Source organism: Borostomias antarcticus, assembly GCF_949987555.1.
Source record: "Borostomias antarcticus genome assembly, chromosome: 19".
NCBI classification, from domain to species: Eukaryota; Metazoa; Chordata; class Actinopteri; order Stomiiformes; family Stomiidae; genus Borostomias; species Borostomias antarcticus.
The window spans coordinates 13670848-13694210 of record NC_140252.1 but is presented as its reverse complement, the minus strand read 5'-3'; the positions used below and the strand labels follow the sequence as shown (position 1 = coordinate 13694210).

The 23363-nt window shown below is 43.9% G+C and overlaps 2 protein-coding genes across 4 annotated transcripts in view; both read right to left on the bottom strand.

The window, feature by feature from the left end:
* The window catches only part of trim67 (tripartite motif containing 67), a gene marked incomplete at both ends in the record, with an annotated part of 298614 nt that overhangs the window by 128278 nt on the left and 146973 nt on the right, over window positions 1-23363 (bottom strand). The gene's annotated exons all lie outside the window — the stretch shown is intronic.
* Window positions 14958-22857, bottom strand: LOC311322099 (solute carrier family 22 member 2-like). 3 transcript variants are annotated; one of them, XM_084454117.1, is made up of 13 exons: window positions 22574-22857; window positions 20051-20240; window positions 19600-19703; window positions 19289-19443; window positions 17647-17815; window positions 17429-17543; window positions 17176-17276; window positions 16565-16779; window positions 16311-16419; window positions 16035-16147; window positions 15687-15786; window positions 15414-15543; window positions 14958-15331 (listed from the first exon to the last, which is right to left on the bottom strand). In XM_084454117.1, the coding sequence occupies exons 1-12, from the start codon at window positions 22783-22785 to the stop codon at window positions 15459-15461; spliced, it is 1668 nt and encodes a 555-aa protein (XP_084310243.1). In that variant the 5' UTR covers window positions 22786-22857; the 3' UTR covers window positions 14958-15331; window positions 15414-15458. The 3 variants fall into 3 exon arrangements, with proteins under 3 accessions (XP_084310243.1, XP_084310242.1, XP_084310244.1); XM_084454116.1 differs by having other exon boundaries at window positions 14958-15543; XM_084454118.1 differs by having other exon boundaries at window positions 14958-15543; window positions 22578-22739.

Here is a 23363-nt window from a genome sequence, read left to right as displayed (position 1 = left end):
ATGTCTGAGATGTACTTTAAAACTGTATATATTATGTGTAAGTGTTATCATTGTCTGGTACTGTATATTGTTGTTAAAGGTGCATTTAATGGAAAGAATGTTAGATTTGTTCGTGAAAATTTAAAAGATCTTTGAAGTCTACAGAGAAAACAGCATTTGTCTGTTATTATTCTGTTAAAGGATAAGTACACTGAATTCCATGTGTAGCCCTATTCCTGGTTTCCCTGGCATGTATCTGACTAGTACAGGTTAAAATATTTCTGTTTTGTGCAGTATAGAGTTCTGAGTCAATAACGTTGGCGCACGTGCCCTGGCTCGTTGCTATGAGCACACTCGAAAAACTCTAAAAGGTATGATATACGTGGATTTCAAGTTCAGGAATTACATGGTTTATGCTTACCAAGCTCTGAAGTCATCCTGTAAACACCATAGGTCCTTTCGCCTCTGCATTTCGAAACAAAAGCTAACTTGTAAACAGTACTACTTTCACCGAACATACAACAACCATCTCTTCACGCTGTAAACCTCAGCGAAATTCATCCACGCTGCGGTGTGCGGAGGTTTACAGCTCCAAATGACCATCATCTAATAGAGATCCCTCAGAGATGGCAATCATGCAGTCTGAACGAGGCTTCCCCTCTGACACTAACAGCTGCCACACACCAGGGCAGAGGGCCTGGACATCTCACTGGTCTAATATATCTCCCACCCTCTGAGCACAGCGCAAAACAACAGCGTTCGAGTTTTATTTTTTAATGAGAAGTCAAAACTTTTGATAACCAGTGGCGTCTGGTGGGTCCTAGAACCAGGTAAGCCAGGACCAATAAAACATGCATGCAGCGCGCACAATTTTTTTGGGGGGTGCGCTTTCAAAGCATGCCCTGATGGGAGGTTTCACAGCACCAGAAGGGCGCTGAGCAGTGGCATTTTTATATGTAAAAAACATACAGGAAAGCTACAGGAGCCTAGGCGACTGATGTTTTTTAACATGTCAACAAAGGCCAAGAATTTGACAGCGAGCGAATGAGAGGGCAATATTTAGGCCGAAACAAGCAAGCTTTTAGGTACACACTAAATAAACTACACAGCCATTATATGACAACAATGGCCAAACACCACGAAGAGGAATGACAGAACGATAAAATACACCCCCTTATGGCACAGCACTCAATAGCCTACTCCCCTACTTCACTAATCAGTGTTTAGGCTACTACAGTACTAGCCTACTAGGCCTACAGCCCACCGCTCCAGGAAGCAAAGTTTTCGAGCTTTTGAGTGCTGATAAGGCCCAATCCCAATACACCCCCTTAGCCCTAGCCCCTAGTTTTGGAGTGCCCTCGACTGGGTGGTGCCCCTTCAGAACGGAGCCACAAGGGATAGGGGTTGAAATCTTTACCTAATTGTATTAGTTGCCTGATTTTCTGTGGAGTCCCTGGGATGTTACAGTATGATTACTATTATTATAGTGACACATCTGACCAAATTCCAGGACAAAACAAGACAGATTAATCACTTGTACAGCCAGGAAGCATGTTTACACATCGGCTGTTTGTTAACATTAGTCCTGCCCATAGAAATGCACTGATATTACATGAGCAGGGAAGAGCAGAAAAATTCTAGCCTACTGGATTATTTTTCAGACTTCATACACTGGACATGGAATCAACTGTCACTCAAAAATCGTTGTTTACACTGCAGTACAGTATATTTCAAATGCATAAACTTTGTGTGGAACAGAATTTCAAGGAGGCAACAACGGTCAAATTATTTAGAAATGATTAAGAAATCGAATTATTAAGAAATCGAATTTCTTTGACATTTACCTGCCCCACTCCAAGCCAATTCTGTTTGGAATTTGCTACAGGCCCCCTGACTCTTTTTATGAGAGCCTTGAGACTGTTTTGTCATCCTGGGGAGGGGATGAGAAAGAGTGTATACTGATGGGTGATTTTAACACCGATGTCACAAACCCCTCTATTCCAACCGACAAAGCTTATACTCATTTCTGTAAACAGTTCAGTCTGAAGCAATTGATCTCAGAGCATACTCGGGTAACTGATGTATCCAAGACTACTATTGTTTAGTCCTAGTTTCAGACAAAATAAACATCCCCAAGAGTGGGATCATAGAGTATGGTATCATTACAGAGAAAGGTTTTCACTGGTCACAAAACTATCTGTGCCAGATCCCTCAAGAATTACTCAGGGGACATTTTGAGATCCCAGCTAGAGCAGGTGAATTGGTCCCAAGTTCTCATCGCCAATGAGGTAGACCAAGCATGGGGCACTTTTAAAGCTCTGTTCTTGAAAACCATCAACTCTGCAGCCCCCCCTAGACAAACCAGAGTGAAACAGCATTCAAACCCATGGTTTGACCACACCATAGGGGAAAGCATTAAACTGAGGGACTCGGCCCTAGCCAAGTTTAATCATACTCACGAGCAGGCTGATTTTGATCATTTCAAAAGCCTCAGGAACCAGACTCAGGAAAGGATCAGGATAGCTAAGAGGGACTATTTTGCAGATACCATCAAGGAGAATAGCAATGACACGACTAAACTGTGGAAAGCCCTCAAGCTGCTAGGCTGTGGGGGCGATACAAACCAAAGAGTCCAACATAGGCCTGTCCACAGAAAAAGGAATGGAGTTTGACAAAAAGAATGTAGCCACAATATTTATATAACTTCTTTACCTCGGTAGCAAGTAAGTTTTTCTCCAACCTACCTTCTGAGACAGAACAGTTTGGTGAGGACTTTGTCTCCAACTACTATAGTCAACGAGGGATCAAGGCTAACTCATTCTCCTTAAGCAAGGTGTCAGTAACCAAAGTGGCTGCAATGCTGGGGGGGCTTAATATCAAGAAGGCCACAGGTGTAGATGGCATCAGTGCCAGGTTTCTGAGGGATGCAGACGGAGTTATAGCTCCATCAGTAACCCACATAATCAACCTCTCCCTGGAGCTAGGTAAGGTCCCCACCGACTTTAAAAATGCTGTCATCCCCATCTATAAAAAAGGGACCAAATCTGATCCCAGCAATTATAGGCCAGTCTCAATCCTAAGTACGCTCTTGAAAGTCCTAGAGAAGATAGTCCAAGAACAAGTCCAGGATTATGTTAGCAGCCTTCTGTATGATCTTCAATCTGGCTTTAGGCATTCCTACTCCACTGACACATGCCTCATCTATCTTACCGACAGTATCAAGAGGGAGATAGACTCAGGAAATCTGTGTGGGCTAGTCCTTCTGGACCTCCAGAAGGCTTTTGACACAGTAAACCATAACATTCTACTCCACAAGCTTAAGGCCTTGGGCATGTCTGAGTCAGTGACCACATGGTTCTCTTCCTACCTCTCTGATAGGGTCCAACAGGTAGAGGTCATTGGCACTTTGTCGGAGGCCAAGCCGATAGTTTGTGGGGTCCCATAAGGAAGCGTGCTAGGGCCTCTCCTATTTCTACTGTACATAAATGACATGTCAGCAGCATGCTCATGTAACTTGTTTTTATTTGCAGACGACTCTGCCCTGCTAGTCTCACACAAGGACCAGAGCACATTAGAACAGCTTCTAGGAGAAGAACTTGCAGGAGTCAGCAGATGGCTTTCGGACAACAGACTTTCTCTACACCTAGGTAAGACAGAAGCAATATTACTGGGCTCCAAGCCCAAGCTTAGGAAAGCTTGAGAGCTCAATATCCAGCTAGGTCCTGTCACCCTAAAACAGCAAAAAACAGTTAGATATCTAGGCTGCATGTTAGACGGGAGTCTAGATGGAGAAGCTATGGGCTCCCAAGTACTGGGCAAAGTCAACGCCCGCACCAGATACCTAGCTAGGAAAGCTAGCCTCCTAGACAGAGTCAGCCTCAGGCTACTAGCAAATAGCCTAGTACTCTGCCACTTCGATTACGGTAGCGTGGCTTGGTTCGAGGGCCTGACAGGGACCATGAAAAAGAAACTGCAGGTCTCTCAAAACAAGTTAGCAAGGGTGGTATTGGGTCTTGGCCCCCGCACCCACATAGGGAGGAGACACTACCAAGAGCTAAACTGGCTTCCTGTAGAGGCTTACTCAGCTCAGACTCAATGTAGTGCACAATATAATCAACCATAGGTCCCCCCGCTACCTTCAGAACTACTTCACCCCGGTCAGCGACTCCCATAGCCACAGAACCAGAGCTAGCACAGCTAACCTTAAGCCTCCTTCCCTCCGTTCCAAACTAGGCCTGTGCACCCTCGCTTACTCTGGAGCCCAGGATTGGAATAAGCTGCCCATCTCCGTCAAGCAGAGCTTGAGCCGCCACGGCTTCAAGAAAACAGTCAGGAAGTGGCTCATGGACAGGGTAGAGGAATTGCCCCTATATACTAGGAATTCAATTATTTTTTGGTAATTATAGGATTTACAGTTTTAGCTATAGGGTAGCTTTTCTAATGTTTTAAATGTATGTTTGTCATGTTTGTCTTTGCTGTGGCCTTACAGTCCCTGGGACCATGATGGAAATAAGGGTTTTCTCTTTCTCATGTTATCCTTTGGATTCCTGTCTGTGTTTTTAAATCCATTAATAAATCAAATCAAATCAAATTAACAATGTATTGAGCAAGCCTAACACAGGGGTCGAAACTTAAAGGAGTAGTAAAGGGAAAAATCATATTTAGCCCTGTTTTAAGGTTTCTTATGATCATATACAATGGTTCAGATCAAAAAGTTGACAAAACTAGCACTTTTGAGAAAGTTGATAATTGCTCGACCACCGTTTAGGTCATACAATGGATGTGAGTGGGCACCGTGAAAAGTCATTCAAAAAAACATGTTAAACTCTCGATTTCAAAGTGCTCTCTACAACGTGCGGCGGAAGTTTACAGTGCAAACGGTATGGTGTAGTGCATTCGGCGAAATAGATCTGGCTCAAATGGAGCTTTTGTTTCAATATTCGGTTTGAGAATGCGATATATTTCACATGACAGCATAATGGCACCGGTAAGATCACACCCTGCGCTTCCTTGAAAATGCATGTTTATCATAGTTATATGGGCCTCTGCTTACACCTGATGTGTAAGCAGAGGCCCATAGACCTCCATTATAAAGGGGGTGCGTGCACAGAGGAAAAAGGAGCTAGCCTACTACTGCATGTATCGATTAAATGTTGGTGTGTACCGATCGGTTTCATTGAGGACAATGCGACATTTGAGCTAAACTTGCTATGACAGCGGCGTTCCCCTTTAAGACTTCACAAGACGTGTGAGTAAACTCAAGTAAGTAGCCCCCCCCCAAAAGTCTCCAAATCCCCTCGATCTGAGAAACATAGGGGGGAATTCCCCCCCAGTTTGAAAAATGAATTTTAAGCACTGAACGAGTAGGCTATAGAAAATATGTAGCCCACACGACCTTCTCTCTTTTTCTAAAAGACGTGGTCCCCTATAAACTGTTCAAAATATTCATGTTTTTTTTATGTTTGTGTAAGGAATTGATGTTGGATCACCTTGATTAACCTTACTGGTCAATGAATGCTGAGAAGAGAATAATCTTTCTGTTGTTTTATTCATCATCATAAGCATGTATCAAAAACATACAGTATCAAAGCTTTGGGCTTTGGATCAATATTGATTTGACACACATAGCTTAGTTTAACATAGTTACGTAACAGGATTAGACAATATAACGTACCGTAAACAGATGAGCAGATGTACTGTAGACAACAGGTGGAGATAGCATGCTAACATGCTAAGCTAAGCTAAAGCCAGCGTAAGATAGTTTAAGCCTTCATGAGTTACGAGGTAAAGCGCACCGCCCCAGTCCAGTGGTTCTTACTTTTATACTGTTCAGTGTAGAGGCTTAATATAGGCTGTCAGCTGACCATTCTTTAATTATGGTGAGGAGCGATGATTGGCACAAAACCCGTTCAAGATTAGACTCTGCTAGGGAACTTATCCATATCTACTTTCTGATTGCCCAATCCTACAGCTGCTATTGACGGTTCTTCGCTGACCAAGTGAATTGAGAAACCCCTGACCTTTCCTCAACTGTATCACCTTTGGCCGTAGCTAAATATACACAGTATTAGAGACACTTAAGCCCGATATAGCTTTTATATGACAGCGAATGAGATCACTGAAACTAGAGACAGAGAAACCCACAACAGACCCCCGTCTGAGGGATTAATTTCCCTCAAAACCAGTAACATCACAGTTGGCTTCTAGCTTAACTCAAAAATGTCAATAAAACAACAATTAACATTAAACAATAACTTCAGACAATAGATGCTAACTCAAAAACCCAGTCAATTTTCAAAAGAATTGTGTTTGTTATTCAGAAAACATTAGCTTTGTCTGTAGGTAGGAGTAGGGAGCGGAGTCCTGCGTCTTTGTCCTCAATTTTCATTGGACAGTTGGCGCCAGTCTCCACTGCCTCGTCCAGAACCCCACAGCCAAGCCATCTCACGAGAGAGAGTTTCTCGAACACATGTGGAGAGGAAACCCACATGTTAGTCACACAGTCCTTAACTATTATTTTTTCTTTTTCTTGAAACATAAGACAGTTAAACACTTTTAAGACTGTGAAACAAAACAAACAAAAATTCACACATTGACAGATAAATAATCTGCTTCGTCCTGTTACAGATAACTAATGACAATATGTATATATTAGTGATTATTCATTAAGAAACGTCATTCTCACGGACATGTTTTTCTGCCTCCTCGCGATGTCCGTTGAGGTCCTGCTGTTTTCCTCCTCCCCCGTCTGATGGTCACCGTCTAATCCTCTGCCACTCGTCTGATGGCATCCATAGGAATGTCCTTTACCACCCGTCTGATCCTTAACACTCACACTCCCTAGCATAGGAGTGTCCTTTGTCCGATCAGTCCAGTAGAGTGTAGAGGAGACTGGGTAGACTGGCACTCCATAGACGCCTTTCCTTGATGGTCTTTGGCTCAAGAGTCACTTTGTTCCTTTGTTAGTGGAACTTCAGCACAATGCAGAGGTTACAGATGTCCACATTTACTTTTGGGTAGAGGGGAGACTGGAACTCAGCATAACGTAGGAGTTAGGGTACAATTCCATCAGCAAAAACATTTGCAATTCTCTTGTTCCAATTAGAAATTAAAGTTATTATACATTTCTGATAAACTTGTTGTGCAGATAAATTTCGGACCAGCGCCTTGTCCGTACATTAACTTAAACTTGCTGCTTGGTTGGTATCAAAATAGGACTTATTTAAAACTTTAACTTGAGTTAAATAAACCTTGCCAAACTCAAACCACACCTAAAGTTGTTTTGCACAGTGAGGCGTGGCCAGGCAATTTCAGGCAAGTTTTGGAGCAATGAGCAAGAGAATATGAAGACAACAAGAAAGTTGACATTCCAATGTTCATTTTGCATCAGTTGAGGATTGAACTTGTAACTTCTGACACCAAACAACATCCTCTATCTCACTGAGCTAATTAACAACAACTGACGTTTGGTTTTACAAATAGACTATGTGTCATCATAAAACACTGAACGTGTGGTATATGCAATAGCCCATGAAATATCGTTGTTGATTAAAGTATACACTGAAACAAAGGATACAACAATAGAAGTTGCATCATATACTGATGGTCTGCTCTTTAAAGTGTGGATGAGTGGCCTAAGTGATCAAGAGTCTCATAATATATTCAACAAATTAAAGAGACAGCTGGTGACAATACTTTGTATTGTAAAACATTTTGATGCATTGTCGCTCAATCTTAATGACAATCTGGTCACTGAGTTTGTGAATGACAGTCTGAAGATCTAATGTATCCTCGGCAGGGGCTAGGTATGTTTGCCAACAGCGATGTCTCCGATTGGTGGAGCTTGCGTTGGATTGTGGGTAATGTAGTGTTGGTTTCAGAGAACAGAATTAAACATTTTCCAAAAATCCAATTTCTGAAATAAAATTCTGAAAGAAATCACACTACATCTATCCTTTATGACAATTTTCGCTGATGTGTTGTCCACGAGAAGTTAGACTTTAGTGGACGATGAAGAATAATAATAACATAGGCAAATACAATAGGGTCCCTGCAGCTACACTGCCTGGCTCCTAAATAAACCAATCCCCCCCTTGGACACGAAATTATCAAAATAATGCAGTGGACAATTAATGACATGTTTTAACTAAATATACCTAGATGGGGACTGTAATCAATAATTTAATTCCTAAGTTGAGCATAAAGCATTGACCACTCATAGCAGAATTAATGTCCATACTCCTGGCGTTCTAGAGCTATCTTTCTTCACTGTTTCTATTATATCATTTTTATTTCATTTTATTGTATTTTATCTTATTTTTATTTATTTTTCAAAACCCCATCCCCTGGCCTTCCCTTTGTGTCCCTCCCAGTGGTCTGGCTGGGGGTAAGGTGCCATTCTCCTTTCTCCATGCCCCGTGCGGCATCACATTCCATGTTCCACGCACCTGAACCATAGGCCTCCTTTCGGAACCCTATCGTCCAGCCGCCGGAACCCCACAGTCCAACCGCCGGGCTCACCCGTCAATCACCTCCCCCGTCTGGCGCCAGCCTCGTTGGGGTACACATTCTTTCGGGCGATGACCTCAGCATGTCTCATGGTCACACCTGGCCTTTGGGGTATGATGAGATTTCACAAACAATGAACAATTGATAATCTCTGACGCTCTCTACTCTACCTGCTTCCTGTAGCTGTAGCCTGTCACCATTCACTACTGCCTTGACCCCGCCCCCTCTCTGTAATGGAGAGAGAGACAACATTGGTCAACAATCACACTTGGCTTTCACACAGTGGTAAATGCAGGCTAGAAAGAGATGTTTCGTTTCTGCCAGGACAATTTCCGCATGTGTGCTCAACACTTGTCTTGGCATCGATGTACTGCTCTGTTCTGGTTCTGCCATGTTGCTCTATCTTCCTTTGGATTGAATTAAAAACACACAAATTAACACCACAGTATAATACTTTGTTAGTACAGCTCTAAGATGAAAGTAAAAATACAACCGCTTGAGTCTTTCAGACCTCCCTTGCTGCGCGACTGGTCTGGTTCCAATTTTATTTCTGCTGCACACAGAGACTTTAACAACAGATTAACAAATTCCTTATTCAATAGTACAATTGTATAACAACAGTGTAATATAACAATTTGTTCAATTTCTCATATAGTCATTGATTTTCTCTCCACATTCCTTTCTCTCATTATTTCCTGGTGATAATAGTGAGTAAAAATCGACTGATTATGATTTGGACAGTTCAATTAAAAATTTCAAAAATATAAATTATTCTAGCAACAATTCAGCTTATAAAACTAACACTATTATTCTAAAAAAAACATTCTATACCTATTTCTAATATTTTACATCTATTTCCTAATAAAAACATAAATTATACTAAACAATGTCTTGCCCTGCTTTTTAACACTACCCTAGCTGAGAGCAAACACTAATTGGGACAATGTTTTTATTAAAAGAATTATTTTATAATTCTCTTTGCTAAATGACTTTGCAGAAGATAAAATATTACTAATTTCTTCCCCTGCAGGGCACTAGATTTCCAATGAATCTTTCGCTTGGGATAGTTAGTCTAGAATATAATGTAGCAAATAGTATTTACTCTCTCTTCCTTGCCCTCATGTACACACTAGTCTTTTCTTTGTCCCGCCTATGCCACTGAGTTTAAATAGTTCACTTAATTACTGCTTCTTGCTTTCCCTATAACTCAAATAAGTCATTGCCTACTTTCCCATCAGGGATAGGTATTAGTCACTAAAGTCGTCACTCTAGTCACTACGCTTCCCCTATTACTTTTTAACAGTAATTTCCAGTCAGGTTAAGCATGTTACTTGGTTAATTGGCTACTCACTCACAGCTCACCTGATCCTCTCTTCAGTGTAGTCTTGATGGTTAGTCTCCAGCTCTCGGACGTCAGGTCACGATGGACAATACAATCCCATCGTAGAACGGACCTTGGCTCCAGAGCACCTCACAAGTTAGTTCAGTCAGTTATTAGATTGTATGTCAATAGAAATATTTATCTCCAATGGAGATAACATTTCTTGTGTAGTCATATTGTATTTGCTTGACCCAATGGCTGGTTCACCACGGCCGCTCTGTCCATCCTGCAGGTAAAAATACACTTCACAGATGTTAACCAGCTACGTCGTATTATTAAAGGTTTGATCAGAAACCTTAATCACGTGCCTTCCTACGAGCCTGCAAGATGGAAGACGTGGAGCGGTGGCACCCAGGCGATTAACCAATTAATCACTGGGTCAGTTATTTGTCTTAAATCTGCGCGCCATTCACCACCGGTGACGGTGTTGGCCCAATCAAACCACGTTGGTAGACGCACAGGAATCGATTCTCCTTCACGACTTCGTCTCTCCTTACTCTGGAACAATACTCTTAGGAGGTCACATTATTGTTATGTTGTGCACTTTACATCACAGCAATATTTCCCTCAGTAGTCTATTGTTCTGTAGATTCTTATAATGTTGGTATTGTTACGTTACTTCATACACGTTACAGTGCCAATTCTTAAAACAGTACTATATATACCTGTTGTGGCCACTGAGTGTCTTCCAGCTGTGCTGGGGGGGGAATACTTTTTCCTCTTGGTTCATGACGACCGAGTCATCTACACAATGTACTGCAGACCACCAGGTAAGCTGATGACCTGTCCTCCCCATTCTTTCTCAGGACAATAGGTGTCCCAAGCGTCTGGGGAGACAAGCACCATTATTGCAGACAGTACTCAAATCATCATTAGCAAGTTCCCTATTATTTTAAATAATATATATATATATATATATATATATATTCAGGGTATTTCAAATTGCAGTTTCAATAGTTTAATATCATAATTTGCTAACAACTAATCATAGTTTTGACTCAATTCAATATTCTTTGGGATACTGTAATTTTGTAAGAGAGGGAGAGACAGAGACAGTGAGAGAGAGGGGTGGGGGCTAGTGAGCAGAGGTAGGGGCTAGCCCGCCCGCCTGAGCCGGGGCCTTTGCTATTAATAGATTATTGGTGCCTAAGAATTGTGTGTAACTGACGCACACACCCACGGCGGATTTCTGCTCCAGCCTGTCTCTCCTGATCTCCCAAAAGCGTTATAATAGCACTTCACTCAGATCAGCTGGCTTTTTTAGTGAGTAAGTTTCAGCACATTTGCATAGCTGTAGCGCTTAGCATTTTAAGCATCGTCACAGTTATTTTTATGACATGCATAAACATTGCATCATTCTTTAGTCGTCACTCGCTTTTTCTGGTATTTTCCTGACGCTTTCAACTACAAACATTTTCTGGAATCTGGCGTAACCTACAAATGTCACTTGTTTTCGAATTCCCTGTTCTGGTGTTTGTATCCGTTAGTTTGTGGTTAAATTGTCAAATTAGGTACGGTACCATACATTTACGACCGAATGACTTCTCGACTGTTTTACCATGAAATCAGGCCCTTTTTACACATTCCTTCCCCTCGGAATCGTGTATTTTTCCCCTTTTCTGCCAAGGTGATACGTCTAAATTCTGCAGTATTATAATCAACACATCCAATCGAGATAGTCACTTTCTGGGACCCCTTGTTTTTGCTGTTTTTGGTTACAGCGCAGGGAAAACGACTATGCCAGTCCTGGCCAGCTGCCAGCGGTCGGTCCTTTCCCTTAGATCTTAACAATGCGTCTGTATATCATTCACTTCTGAGGAATATCTATATCACTCATTCCAAATCAATCAAATCTCTGGGAAATAGCACTGACTGGCGGTTGATGCTCAAACATACACTTTTAAGCGTCATTTTCCTGTTAGTTACAGTGACAACATTAAACTCATGCAAATTTTCACACAGCTTAAATCTGGCATTATTCCCGTTCAACATTCATTGACCCTTTAATTAATCAGTTCCAACAGGTTCTTTTACTGAAATATATTCAATCCTTGCCTGACAACGCCATTTTGATGTTGGATCACCTTGATTAACCTTACTGGTCAATGAATGCTGAGAAGAGAATAATCTTTCTGTTGTTTTATTCATCATCATAAGCATGTATCAAAAACATACAGTATCAAAGCTTTGGGCTTTGGATCAATATTGATTTGACACACATAGCTTAGTTTAACATAGTTACGTAACAGGATTAGACAATATAACGTACCGTAAACAGATGAGCAGATGTACTGTAGACAACAGGTGGAGATAGCATGCTAACATGCTAAGCTAAGCTAAAGCCAGCGTAAGATAGTTTAAGCCTTCATGAGTTACGAGGTAAAGCGCACCGCCCCAGTCCAGTGGTTCTTACTTTTATACTGTTCAGTGTAGAGGCTTAATATAGGCTGTCAGCTGACCATTCTTTAATTATGGTGAGGAGCGATGATTGGCACAAAACCCGTTCAAGATTAGACTCTGCTAGGGAACTTATCCATATCTACTTTCTGATTGCCCAATCCTACAGCTGCTATTGACGGTTCTTCGCTGACCAAGTGAATTGAGAAACCCCTGACCTTTCCTCAACTGTATCACCTTTGGCCGTAGCTAAATATACACAGTATTAGAGACACTTAAGCCCGATATAGCTTTTATATGACAGCGAATGAGATCACTGAAACTAGAGACAGAGAAACCCACAACAGAATCTCACCCGAAATTCCTATCAGTGTCCCTGCAACAAGAAATGCAGAGGGCCCCCTGAACTCTTGGGCCCCTGGGCCTGGTAAGCCCGTTTGGTAATATGTCTTTGGCTAGTGCTGTTTTTCGATTTTTTTGTCATTACTTAAATAAAAAAATAAAAAATCTACTCTCCATTACTATATGCATTAGCATTATTATTACATTCATTAGCATAATGTATAGCGTAGGGCAGTGGGTTGCAGAGCTGCACGCCACCAACGTGCAGAGTAACGTATTTTGGTACGCCAGCAGATCGCCGGTGAACCACTAGTAACGTATTTGGTAGGCAACACTAGCGAACCGCTTGGCGGCCCGCTGATTAACCGATGTGCAAGAACGAAGCGGAACCGCTGCGGCACCCGCTGGAGGGCCGCCAAATTGGTCTTCGGCAGGCCGCTGGCTGTCCGCCCATAAATCTGGATCTCTGATTGCCTTAGGAGAAAAGAGTTTGATACAATTGAATACGTGAATACGGAATTCTCCAGTGTAAGCTTATCATTTATTTGCTAAGAATAGCCTACTGGACAAGAGTCACATGATATCAATGAAAATGAGATCAAGCTGTCCGGTCTCAGACATCAAATTAGGTGATAAGCTAAGCACAGCTCTGCCCTTTCTCTGTTTTCCATTATCCCTCCTTCCTTCTCTCCACCCCCTTTGTTCCTTAGTCCTGGTCACTGTAAATCCTCTTAAAAAGATTTGGTCTCAATGGCACTGCGGCCAGCACAGTTTTTCCGTTTCAAATATGTCTCCCCTAATAATACTTCTTCCACTGAAGTTCTAACATTGAGAAGAGAAGAGTGCTTTTTCCATGAAATGTTAAATCTGCAGCTTGGGATCAGAGCGGAGCTTGCAGTTGGTCTTGAATGTTCATGGACGACTGTTCCTTCAGCCCTAACAGGTCCTCTTCCTCCAGCCCTAACAGGTCCTCTTCCTCCAGCCCTAACAGGTCCTCTTCCTCCAGCCCTAACAGGTCCTCTTCCTCCAGCCCTAACAGGTCCTCTTCCTCCAGCCCTAACAGGTCCTCTTCCTTCAGCCCTTACTGGCTCTTTTCCTATGGATGACTGCTGTCTCTGTGTGGATGTACAGGTGCATCTCAGAAAATTAGAATATTGTGGAAAAAGACCTTCATGTATTCTAGATCCATTACACAAAGTGAAATATTTCAAGCCTTTTTTGTTTTAATCTTTATGATTGTACAGTATGTTCAGAGACAGCTTCTTCCCGACTGCACACATACACACACTCACTTACACATTACACTCTGCATACTCACTGTATATACACTGACTGTACTACTTTTTTGTACATTGTTCTTTTCTTTAGCTTATTCTTTTTGTGCGTGGCTGTAAGCCAGCGCACCATATATAGCATTTGTCAGGTTGTCACTCTCTCCCTCCCTCCTTCCCTCCGTCTCGTTGTTGACCTGCATTTCTGTTGCCACCACAAGAGGCAGTGGTCCCAGCACACCAAAATAAATACACTATGACATCGCACTCTTTCAAGTTCCTCGGTATTGTAGTGGATAAAGCGTCCGACTCCCATGCGGGAGATCAGGGGTTCAAGACCCTGGTGGGGAAGATTTTGGGAAACAATACCACACCACCAGTACTACAGTACTGTTTACAGTAAAACATTTTGAGGTGCTGTGGGCTCAATTTTTGATATTCAAAAATCTGTTAAAATCGTTTGTGGAGGACAGTCTGAAGATGCAGTGCAGCAATTGGGATGTCAATTGACCAAAACATGTGTGAGGAGTGGGGTTTGATAGTGATGAAAATGGCCTTTTTAGAGAAATGTCTTGGTTTAACCTAATCCTGTTAGCTGTTTCTAATTATGATGATTAACTCCTGAGTGTGGCTGTCAGCCAGGGTCTCTGGAAGAAAAGTGTCTCCCTTCGATAGACTTACATCCCATATGAGATAAGCGTGACATTCCATGGTTGGTACACTCTGTGGACAACACCAATTGTTGTGGTTAGAGATAGAGACTTGGGCGCCGAGGCATCGGACGGTTATCTTGCCTACAAGGCCATAAGCCGCAGAAGAGACCAGACCAGTCCAGACCAGTCTTATCGGGGAAGGGGGGGTGGAACACCCCCGAACCATTAAAACATCCACACACATGCTTTGATTTTGGGTAGACAGCCAGGCAGGCAGGAAGCCAACTTTTAGACTACATGCAATTGTCTTTTTGTATGCTCACCTCCTGTAATAAACAGCTTTTGATTGTCACTCAAATCCCGTGTTGTAGAGATTCATTCTTGGAATACATCAGAACAAAGGGACACTGGACTGTGTGGTATTGTGAGAGATTGGGTGCCGTCTTTTATTGAAACCAAAACACAACGCAGAGCTGAATAAGGACATGATAAAAGACAGCGGAAGTCAACAATAGGTTTTACAGTTTTTGAGAGAAAGGGAGTGATGGACTTTGTAATTCCTGCTAGCTCGAAGCATATGGACATTTTTATTCACTTGGGCCTACAAAAACGGTGGTGATTGCAAAGTGATAGCACATACCGATGATTTGCTATGATTTTTTTAAGTTTTAAATTTTAGACTGTTGCTATAGTGCCACCATCAGGTTTATTGGCCCACAATGCAAGTTGAGGACTTTTGGCATAGGACTGGACCTTTGTGCAAAGTTTGGTGATTTTTCATCCATGGGAAGTCAGACTTCCTAGGAAGAAGAGGAAGAAAATTAGCAAATACAAGAGGGACCGGCAGCTGAGGCTCCCTGGACCCTAAAAAAAATATACTACCATATGTTGTCACTTGGCCAGGGGGGTCAGAGGTTAAACTGTCAATCAGATGGTGGCTGTCTCCTTGTTGGTCGTCACATCTGTGGGAAGGAGGTTGGCCAGCTGCTGGTTCAGAGGGATCTCTTTTGGCCTGAGCAGGACAAGAGGAACACACACACACACACACACATAGTGTATCAGCACTCACCTCAGGAACTCTATGAAAATAATAACTTTTAAGTATTAACCCTAGTCTTTTTAAATATCCCGTGTGGACACTGGAGGGACTCTGACCTGTCAGGAAACTCGATGTCATCAACGGTTTCTGGAAGAGTAACTCCTCTGGTCTCAGGAAGCAGCAAGACCAGCCCTCCTGCTATGAACGCCAGTGTGCCTGTGTGGCATGCACATACGCGTGCGTACACACACACACACACACATACACACACACACACACACACACACACACAAACACACACACACAATAAAGTATTAGTAACAAGGGAGCAGCCATGATCTCTTGTCCTCCACTCCTCCATAACGTGCCAATGCCTATCTAAATAGGAAGGTTGATATTACACATTTACTACATGTTTATAATGTGTCTATTACATGTCCATTATAGGAGTGTTGAAACCCCACCAAAGATAATGAGGGGCAGTTCCAGCCAGATGACAGCCAGTCTGTAGAGCAGAAAAGGAGCCACGATGCCACCAACATCACACAGAGTCGAACACACCAACACTCCCAGGTTTCTACATACACAAATACACACACACAAGCATTTTGTGACTGACTGGTATTTGAGCGAGGTCCCCCTAGACTGTGTTAGCCCTTTGAGCCAAAGACAGAACATCGGCATGAGCTATTGAACCACCAACCGCCGCCATTAAAAGACATCCATGGATCTTGCGGTACCTGACGAATGTGGGATAAAGCTCTGTGTTGACAAACACCACCATCTGCAAGGCCATGGTGATGCCCAGCCTGCCGATACACGCCACTGCCGTCTTGAACCAGAACATACCTGAGAAGGAGGTGGAATAATCACTTCAAACACCTGCACCAAATCAGACTATTGGCATACGATGATACAGATTCTTTGCATTCAAGTGTCTATCTATCCCTATCTTGTCATCTGTGGATCCACGGTGTCTCCTCCACAGACTCACTCTCAGGTATGAATGCGGTGACGAAGCAAGCAACTCCGGCCACAATGTTGGCGCTGGCGAAGGGGAGGCGTCGTCCGATGCGCTCGATGGTGAAGAGGATGAGGAAGGCGGCGGGGAACTCCACCAGGCCCGAGATCAGGAAGTCGACATAAATGTTTCCTCCCAGAATGCCCAGCCTCATGATCAGGCCCAGGTAAACCACGGCGCTGGTGAACCTAGGGAGAGGAACGTACGGTATAAGGTCTGGACAGGAAGGAACACATGACCACAAATAGTCTGAAAAGGTAGACCAAGGAGCAACCAGCATTACAAATGACAAGGCTTAAAAGTTTGTACAACACTGACTGGGTTTAGTTTGATATTTAACCACATTCTTTTCTTTCTGAGGTTCCTCCAAAAAAGGTTCTAGAGAGTTATATCAACAACAAAAGTTTTTTTCCAGGAAACTTGATATTTAACCATGTTCTTTTCAGTCTGAGGTGCCTCCAAAAGGTTCTTACTAGAGTGTCATTTCACCAATAAAATATTTTTTTTACAAGAACGGTGAATCTTCCAAAGCAAAAACATAGATCAGTGTCCAGATACGAGCTTTGTGTTCTGGGTTCTCTCACCAGTTGAAACTGAGGATGAACGTGTGCTTCCTCATCTTAGGAGTTCTGATCAGGTCCATGAAGGAGGCGGTAGAGGTCTCCGCATTGTCATCTCTCATTGTCTGGAAGATACAGAAACATATGTAGCCTACAGTAAGTCTAAATAGACCATGGTTCTGATTCTATTGGCAGTTAGAATGGCTGTGACTGTAGTTTGATTGACTGTCTAATGACTGTAGTTTCACTGAATGTCCCCTCTGGAGACATCTTTCACCTCTATGTTCTTGGAGATTGTGTTCTTGTTCTCCTTGGCCATTGCCTTAGTGATCTCCAAAGCTCTTTTGAACTTGCCCTGAGAGAGGAGCCATCTGGGAGACTCTGGGATAAACCTGGAAGAGAAGACTCACAAGTGTGTGTGTGTGTGTGTGTGTGTGTGTGTGTGTGTGTGTGTGTGTGTGTGTGTGTGTGTGTGTGTGTGTGTCCACATCTCACCAGTAGTATGACAGAAAGAGGAAGTAGGGCAGGGTGATGGCCACCTGTACCCAGCGCCAGTCTGTGATGAAGTAGGCTATGAGGGGCAGGATGAGGATGCCCACACTGCAGAACATCTGGTAGAGCACCCCAACAGTCCTCCGGTATTCTGTACCCACAATCTCTGTCACTGAGGACAGAGAAGACAGCTTAGAGTTGTGTGCCGTTTGTGTGTGTGAAACACAGACAAAACCTGGTTCACAGCTAAACTCAAGAAGTTCAGGCTGGAGAAAGAGGAAGTACGTAGGAGTGGGGACAAGGACCGGTCTAAAGAGGCCTAGTACAGGTTTAGCAAGGCGGTGAAGGAGGCTAAATCAGGGGCCGCTCAGCGCTCAAAGTGAGCATTCTAAGAGTGAGCGCTCAGCTACTTAACGCACCCGTTTACCATTCCGCTCTGAGATTTATTACAGGCGATAGTTATGACACTCACCATAGCATTCTTTATGATAAAGTTGGCTGGCCATGTCTGTCTTCAAGGTGTAACTATCACTGGTTTATGTTCATTTATAAAAGCATTGCTGGCAAACTTCCACTGTACCTGTCATCTCTGCTGGTTCGGAGTGTCGGCACTCATCAGACTCGATCGAATGATCTTCTTGTTTTTAAGGTCCCTCATTCTCGTACAGAACTTGGACGGGCTGCATTCACTTATGATGCTCTGTATACCTGGAACTCTCTCCAACAGACATTGAAGCTACAGCTGCTTCCCTCCGATACTGAATTTAGAGCCATGGCTCTAGACATTTGTTCATCAACTTGTCACTGTTTTAGATCTTAATTGTATTTCAGTCGAGATCACTTTAGTCAAAATTGACCCATTTATTAGCATGCAACAATATATACGGCATATGAATTTTTTACGCATATGAATTTTGGCGGTGTGATCTGTTCGGGGGGCCCCCTGCCTTCCACGCATGTGGAAAGCGGCAATCTAGATGTTCCCCCCCTCTGGGCCGCTTGGGAGAGGGAACGGCATCTAGCCCCCTGCCTCTATGACGATCAGAGTAAGCCGCGATCGGGAAGACGCTCGGAGGTAACTGAGCCCACTAAGACCGTCAAAGAGCGCCACAGGGGGACTGCTGTACATTATAGTCTAGCCAACGCATAGTGGAATACCAGAAGAATGCAGCAATACCCCCGGAACAGAGAGATACGAGCAGATACGAGCAATCAGCAGTAATGGCAAGAGCGAACAATGACATGTTTGACAGCTTAAATACATGCGCTCTGCGAGCTGAACCAATGCTATGACAGCTGAGTCAGCTGGTGGGTTGCGTCATACGGGGTGTGACTGATTAGCCTCTGCCGATTAGCCCGGCATTGACCGCATCCGTGCCTCGCCTGAAGTACGTCGGAGACTTCATTATTGTTGTGAATTGCTTATGTTTTGTTGATGTTTGTGTTTGCTTGTGAGCTCGTCAGCATTGTAAATGAGGGAAACCTCAATTGCCCTACGAGTTTAAATAAAGGTTTGAAATGAAAAAAAATGAGTGTGTGTGTGTGTGTGTGTGTGTGTGTGTGTGTGTGTGTGTGTGTGTGTGTGTGTGTGTGTGTGCGTGCATGTGTGCATGTGTGCATGTGTGTGTATGTGTCTATATCTTACTGAGGACATATCCAGCCACCCAGCCTCCCTTCACTCCAAAGCCGTACAGCGTTCTGAAGACCAGCAGGGAGGCGTAGTTAGGAGCCACCGCCACCAGGATCCCGGAAATCCCAATAAACAGGCAAGACACCAGGAAGCTCATCTTCCTGCCAAACCTGAGAGAGAGAGAGAGAGAGAGAGAGAGAGAGAGAGAGAGAGAGACAGACACACACACAGAGAAATCAGAGCTGTGCCAAAAAATAATTTAGGACAAATGTGCCCTGAAATATCACCCACACAGTATATAGCCCTATCTGTCAACCTAGTCTCACCTGTCAGCCAAGTAGCCAATAGAAATGGAGCCCAACAGGATGCCAATGTTGAGTGTGGCCTGGTACATGTCCACCAACCAGGCGTCTCCACATACCAGGTCAAACTGGAACCAGCAGAGATACCATGAGATTTAACAGCTTATATCTCTAAGTTTCTTCTGAAATGGCATCTTTACAGGTTGAAAGGGGTGAAGGTTAAAGGTACAATAGTCAACATTTTGATACATACTTATTATAAAAATAAAATAAAAAAAAGTCCACAGAGCTTTTAGAAAGGTATGGAATAAAACTATTGCCCCCCCCCCTCCCAAAATGTATTGACTATGAATTAATCATTTTAAATATTTTGATGGGTCGGGTTAGTTGTTTTCTTTCTGTCTTTTTTTAATGATTAGTCTACAGTGAAATCTTGACTATTGCACCTTTAAGAGTGAAAATTCAAAGCTCTCACCTCAGTGACAAAGGACTGGCGTCCCTCGTAATCGTAATCCCAGCCATCCTTGCAGGAGGTCATGGGAGTTCTGCCGAGGTCCAGCTCCTTATCGTGGCAGCTGAGGCCCGTAGAGTTCCAGTCAAGATCGTACCTCTCACACTGGCTGTGGACCATCACCCCTGAAGAGTTCACCAGGGGGACCGTCAGCCTGCCAGAGGAAGGAAGGGGCAGGCGGCACTTGAAGCATGATGTAGAGCTGTTCTCTCCAAGACAACATTTAAAAGTGACCATGGATGATATTTCACCAGGCAGCCAAGCCTGTACTTTACAGTAGTTCAATATTTTATATAATTCAATCTGAACCGTTAGATCATACAATACTGTATGTGACTAGCTCCATCATAATGAGTCACATTGACCTGAAAATCATTGAGTTATATACACCAATGGAAAGAGGAGATTTGTTAGCTTTCCAACTGTACCAATATTATCTCCCTATTCCAAATCAAGTGAATTATGGCTGATTACAGTAAATGTCCAAAGGCACCAAAGCATGTTTTTGAGAAAAACGCATTTAAAGTTTGCAGTAAATTTTGCCACATCTATTCAGTGTATTCACACCACACACAACTCACAAGAACATACCAAACATAAGAACTGTATTAATAATGTTCAGCCATGACAACAATATTTTAGCATAGCATGTGCAGTACAGTATATAAAATGTATAGCCATGTGCAAATGCACGTGCACACTTTTTTGGGAGGGGAATTAGAAAAATTAACATTTCAATTTCCATAAATAAATACATATACATTAAATGCACACAGTAAGTGGGCTTTTCTGCCAACTTGTGTATCGTTCCTGGATGGAGAGAAGCTCAAATCCACAGATGCGCTGGGCTGTCCTCACCACCCTCTGCAGTGTGTTGCTGTTGAGGACAGTGCAGTTCCCATACCACGCTGTGCTGTTCCCAGTCATGATGCTCTCTAGATAGCCGACAGTGACTGATCTTGGTACATAAACTGGTACTGCTCTCTCACCACTCTCTTCTCTCTCTGCCATCCTCCTCCCCTCAGCCGTCCCTACTCCTCCCTCCCTGCCTCCCTACCCCACTCCTTCATCCTCCTCCCCCCAGCCGTCCCTACTCCTCCCTCCCTGCCTCCCTACCCCACGCCTTCATCCTCCTCCCCCCAGCCGTCCCTACTCCTCCCTCCCTGCCTCCCTACCCCACTCCTTCATCCTCCTCCCCCCAGCCGTCCCTACTCCTCCCTCCCTGCCTCCCTACCCCACTCCTTCATCCTCCTCCCCCCAGCCGTCCCTACTCCTCCCTCCCTGCCTCCCTACCCCACTCCTTCATCCTCCTCCCCCCAGCCGTCCCTACTCCTCCCTCCCTGCCTCCCTACCCCACTCCTTCATCCTCCTCCCCCCAGCCGTCCCTACTCCTCCCTCCCTGCCTCCCTACCCCACTCCTTCATCCTCCTCCCTCCCTGCATACCCCACTCCTTCATCCCTCCTCCACCCTCTCTTCTCCAGTTGGTGTGCAAACTAGCTTATAGACCGAACTGAGCACTGGAGCCAGCTGATCGGTCATTAGTGGTTCTTCTTCTTCTAGTTCCTCAGCACACCCCTCAGATAGGCCTACATCTCCCCCTCAGAACCTCCTCTCTCAGATATACCTACATCTCACCCCTCAGATAGATCTACATCTCCCCCCTCAGAACCTCCTCTCTCAGATAGACCTACATCTCACCCCTCAGATAGATCTACATCTCCCCCCTCAGAACCTCCTCTCTCAGATAGACCTACATCTCACCCCTCAGATAGATCTACATCTCCCCCTCAGATAGGCCGACAGAGTTGAAGTAGGAGGATGAACATGATAGCTGATTACAATAACCATCAAACACGATTGGTCAATTACATGCAGTGTATCTATGGACCCTCGCAGCCCCAGTGACCGAAAGGCCATTCATCCATTCAGTCATACATGTAGGCTTCATCAATATTGGTTAACGTACAGTGTATCTCGAACCCTCACCACCCCGAGTGACTGAATCACATTTATAAGCTCTGTTTATAAGCGTTTATAAGCGTTATAAGCAGAAAAAAAATGACAGGAACAAGGAGAGGAGGAACAGAGAGAGAGGATAAGGAGAGAGAGGAGGAACAGAGAGGAGGAACAAGAAGAGAGAGGAGGAACAGAGTGAGAGGACAAGGAGAGAAAGGAGGAACAGAGAGAGGACAAACAGATGTCACCCATATATTTTTCTGATGATAGCTTTTACGACGTCCTGTGCACTGTGTGCACCCCCCCCCCCCCCCCCCCCCTGTGCACTGTGTGCACACACCCCCCCCCCCCCCCGCGCCAAACAACACCTTGATCACAGAGTTCATAGTTTGCCCATCTTTTTTTACCACTACACCCCTGCTTATATATATTATTCGAAATGATACATAATTTCTAAATATTATGAAAGCCAAGGTTGTCACATATGTACAATGGCATCAGTATACGACACATATTGGCATCGTCCCTACCTACGTGTTTTCGCCAAGTCCCATCCGCAGCTCTGTCTGAGGTCCGTCACCTTTGGGTCACGGCACCAGTGCTCCGGAGTGAAACCCTGGAACACGATGCCAACGTACACACCGGCCCATGGCATGCACACCATACACAGCAAGGCAAAGATACGTTTCTGGCATCGTCCAAAGTTCCCCACCTCCTCCAGGATCTCATCGAATGTAGTCATGGCGGCAGCTCTGAGACTCCTTCTCTTGGACTTGGAACTCTCTGGCACAATTCCAAACCAGCCCTTGCCCACTCCTACTCCACCACCGACTGTTCAAGTTTCAATCGCAGCTATGGAGGGCATTCCCAATTGAGGGGGAAGGTATATAAATATACAACCAAATGTGTGACGGACAACCCACTCCATCGGAACCGGGAAGCAGCCGTCACCATGGCATGTTGATGAAAAATGTTGTAATTATTTATAAGAAAAATATTAATCAGTAAATGAATATATTATGAGAAATTATCAAAAATCAAAACTGAGAACTCTATATGAAATATATATTGTGCACTGTCCCTGCCAGATAAATAAATTGCTCCCACGCCTCTTTGGCAGCATTTTTGTGAAGAGGCATTTGTATGCTGCAGACTAATCAGCTGCTTTGTATGTTCCATAGCCCTTCTGAACTGAGTGCGCTGATGACGTAGCATCTGCTACCACAGTCCTTTCTACCACAGTCCTTTCTAGGACATTTTGACTTTTAGTAATAGTCGCCAAGTTGGCGGCGCGCTTGACGCTCATTTCAAAGCCACTCA

Bases quoted from the DNA above. Each gene is read 5' to 3' on its own strand.
- LOC311322099 (XM_084454116.1), bottom strand. From the start codon at position 22,785: ATGACTACATTCGATGAGATCCTGGAGGAGGTGGGGAACTTTGGACGA. The intron at 19,704-20,050 runs GTGAGAGCTTTG...TGCTGGTTCCAG, and splicing joins GCCAGTCCTTTGTCACTGAG to TTTGACCTGGTATGTGGAGA. The intron at 16,420-16,564 runs GTGAGTCTGTGG...CCTCCTTCTCAG, and splicing joins CACCGCATTCATACCTGAGA to GTATGTTCTGGTTCAAGACG.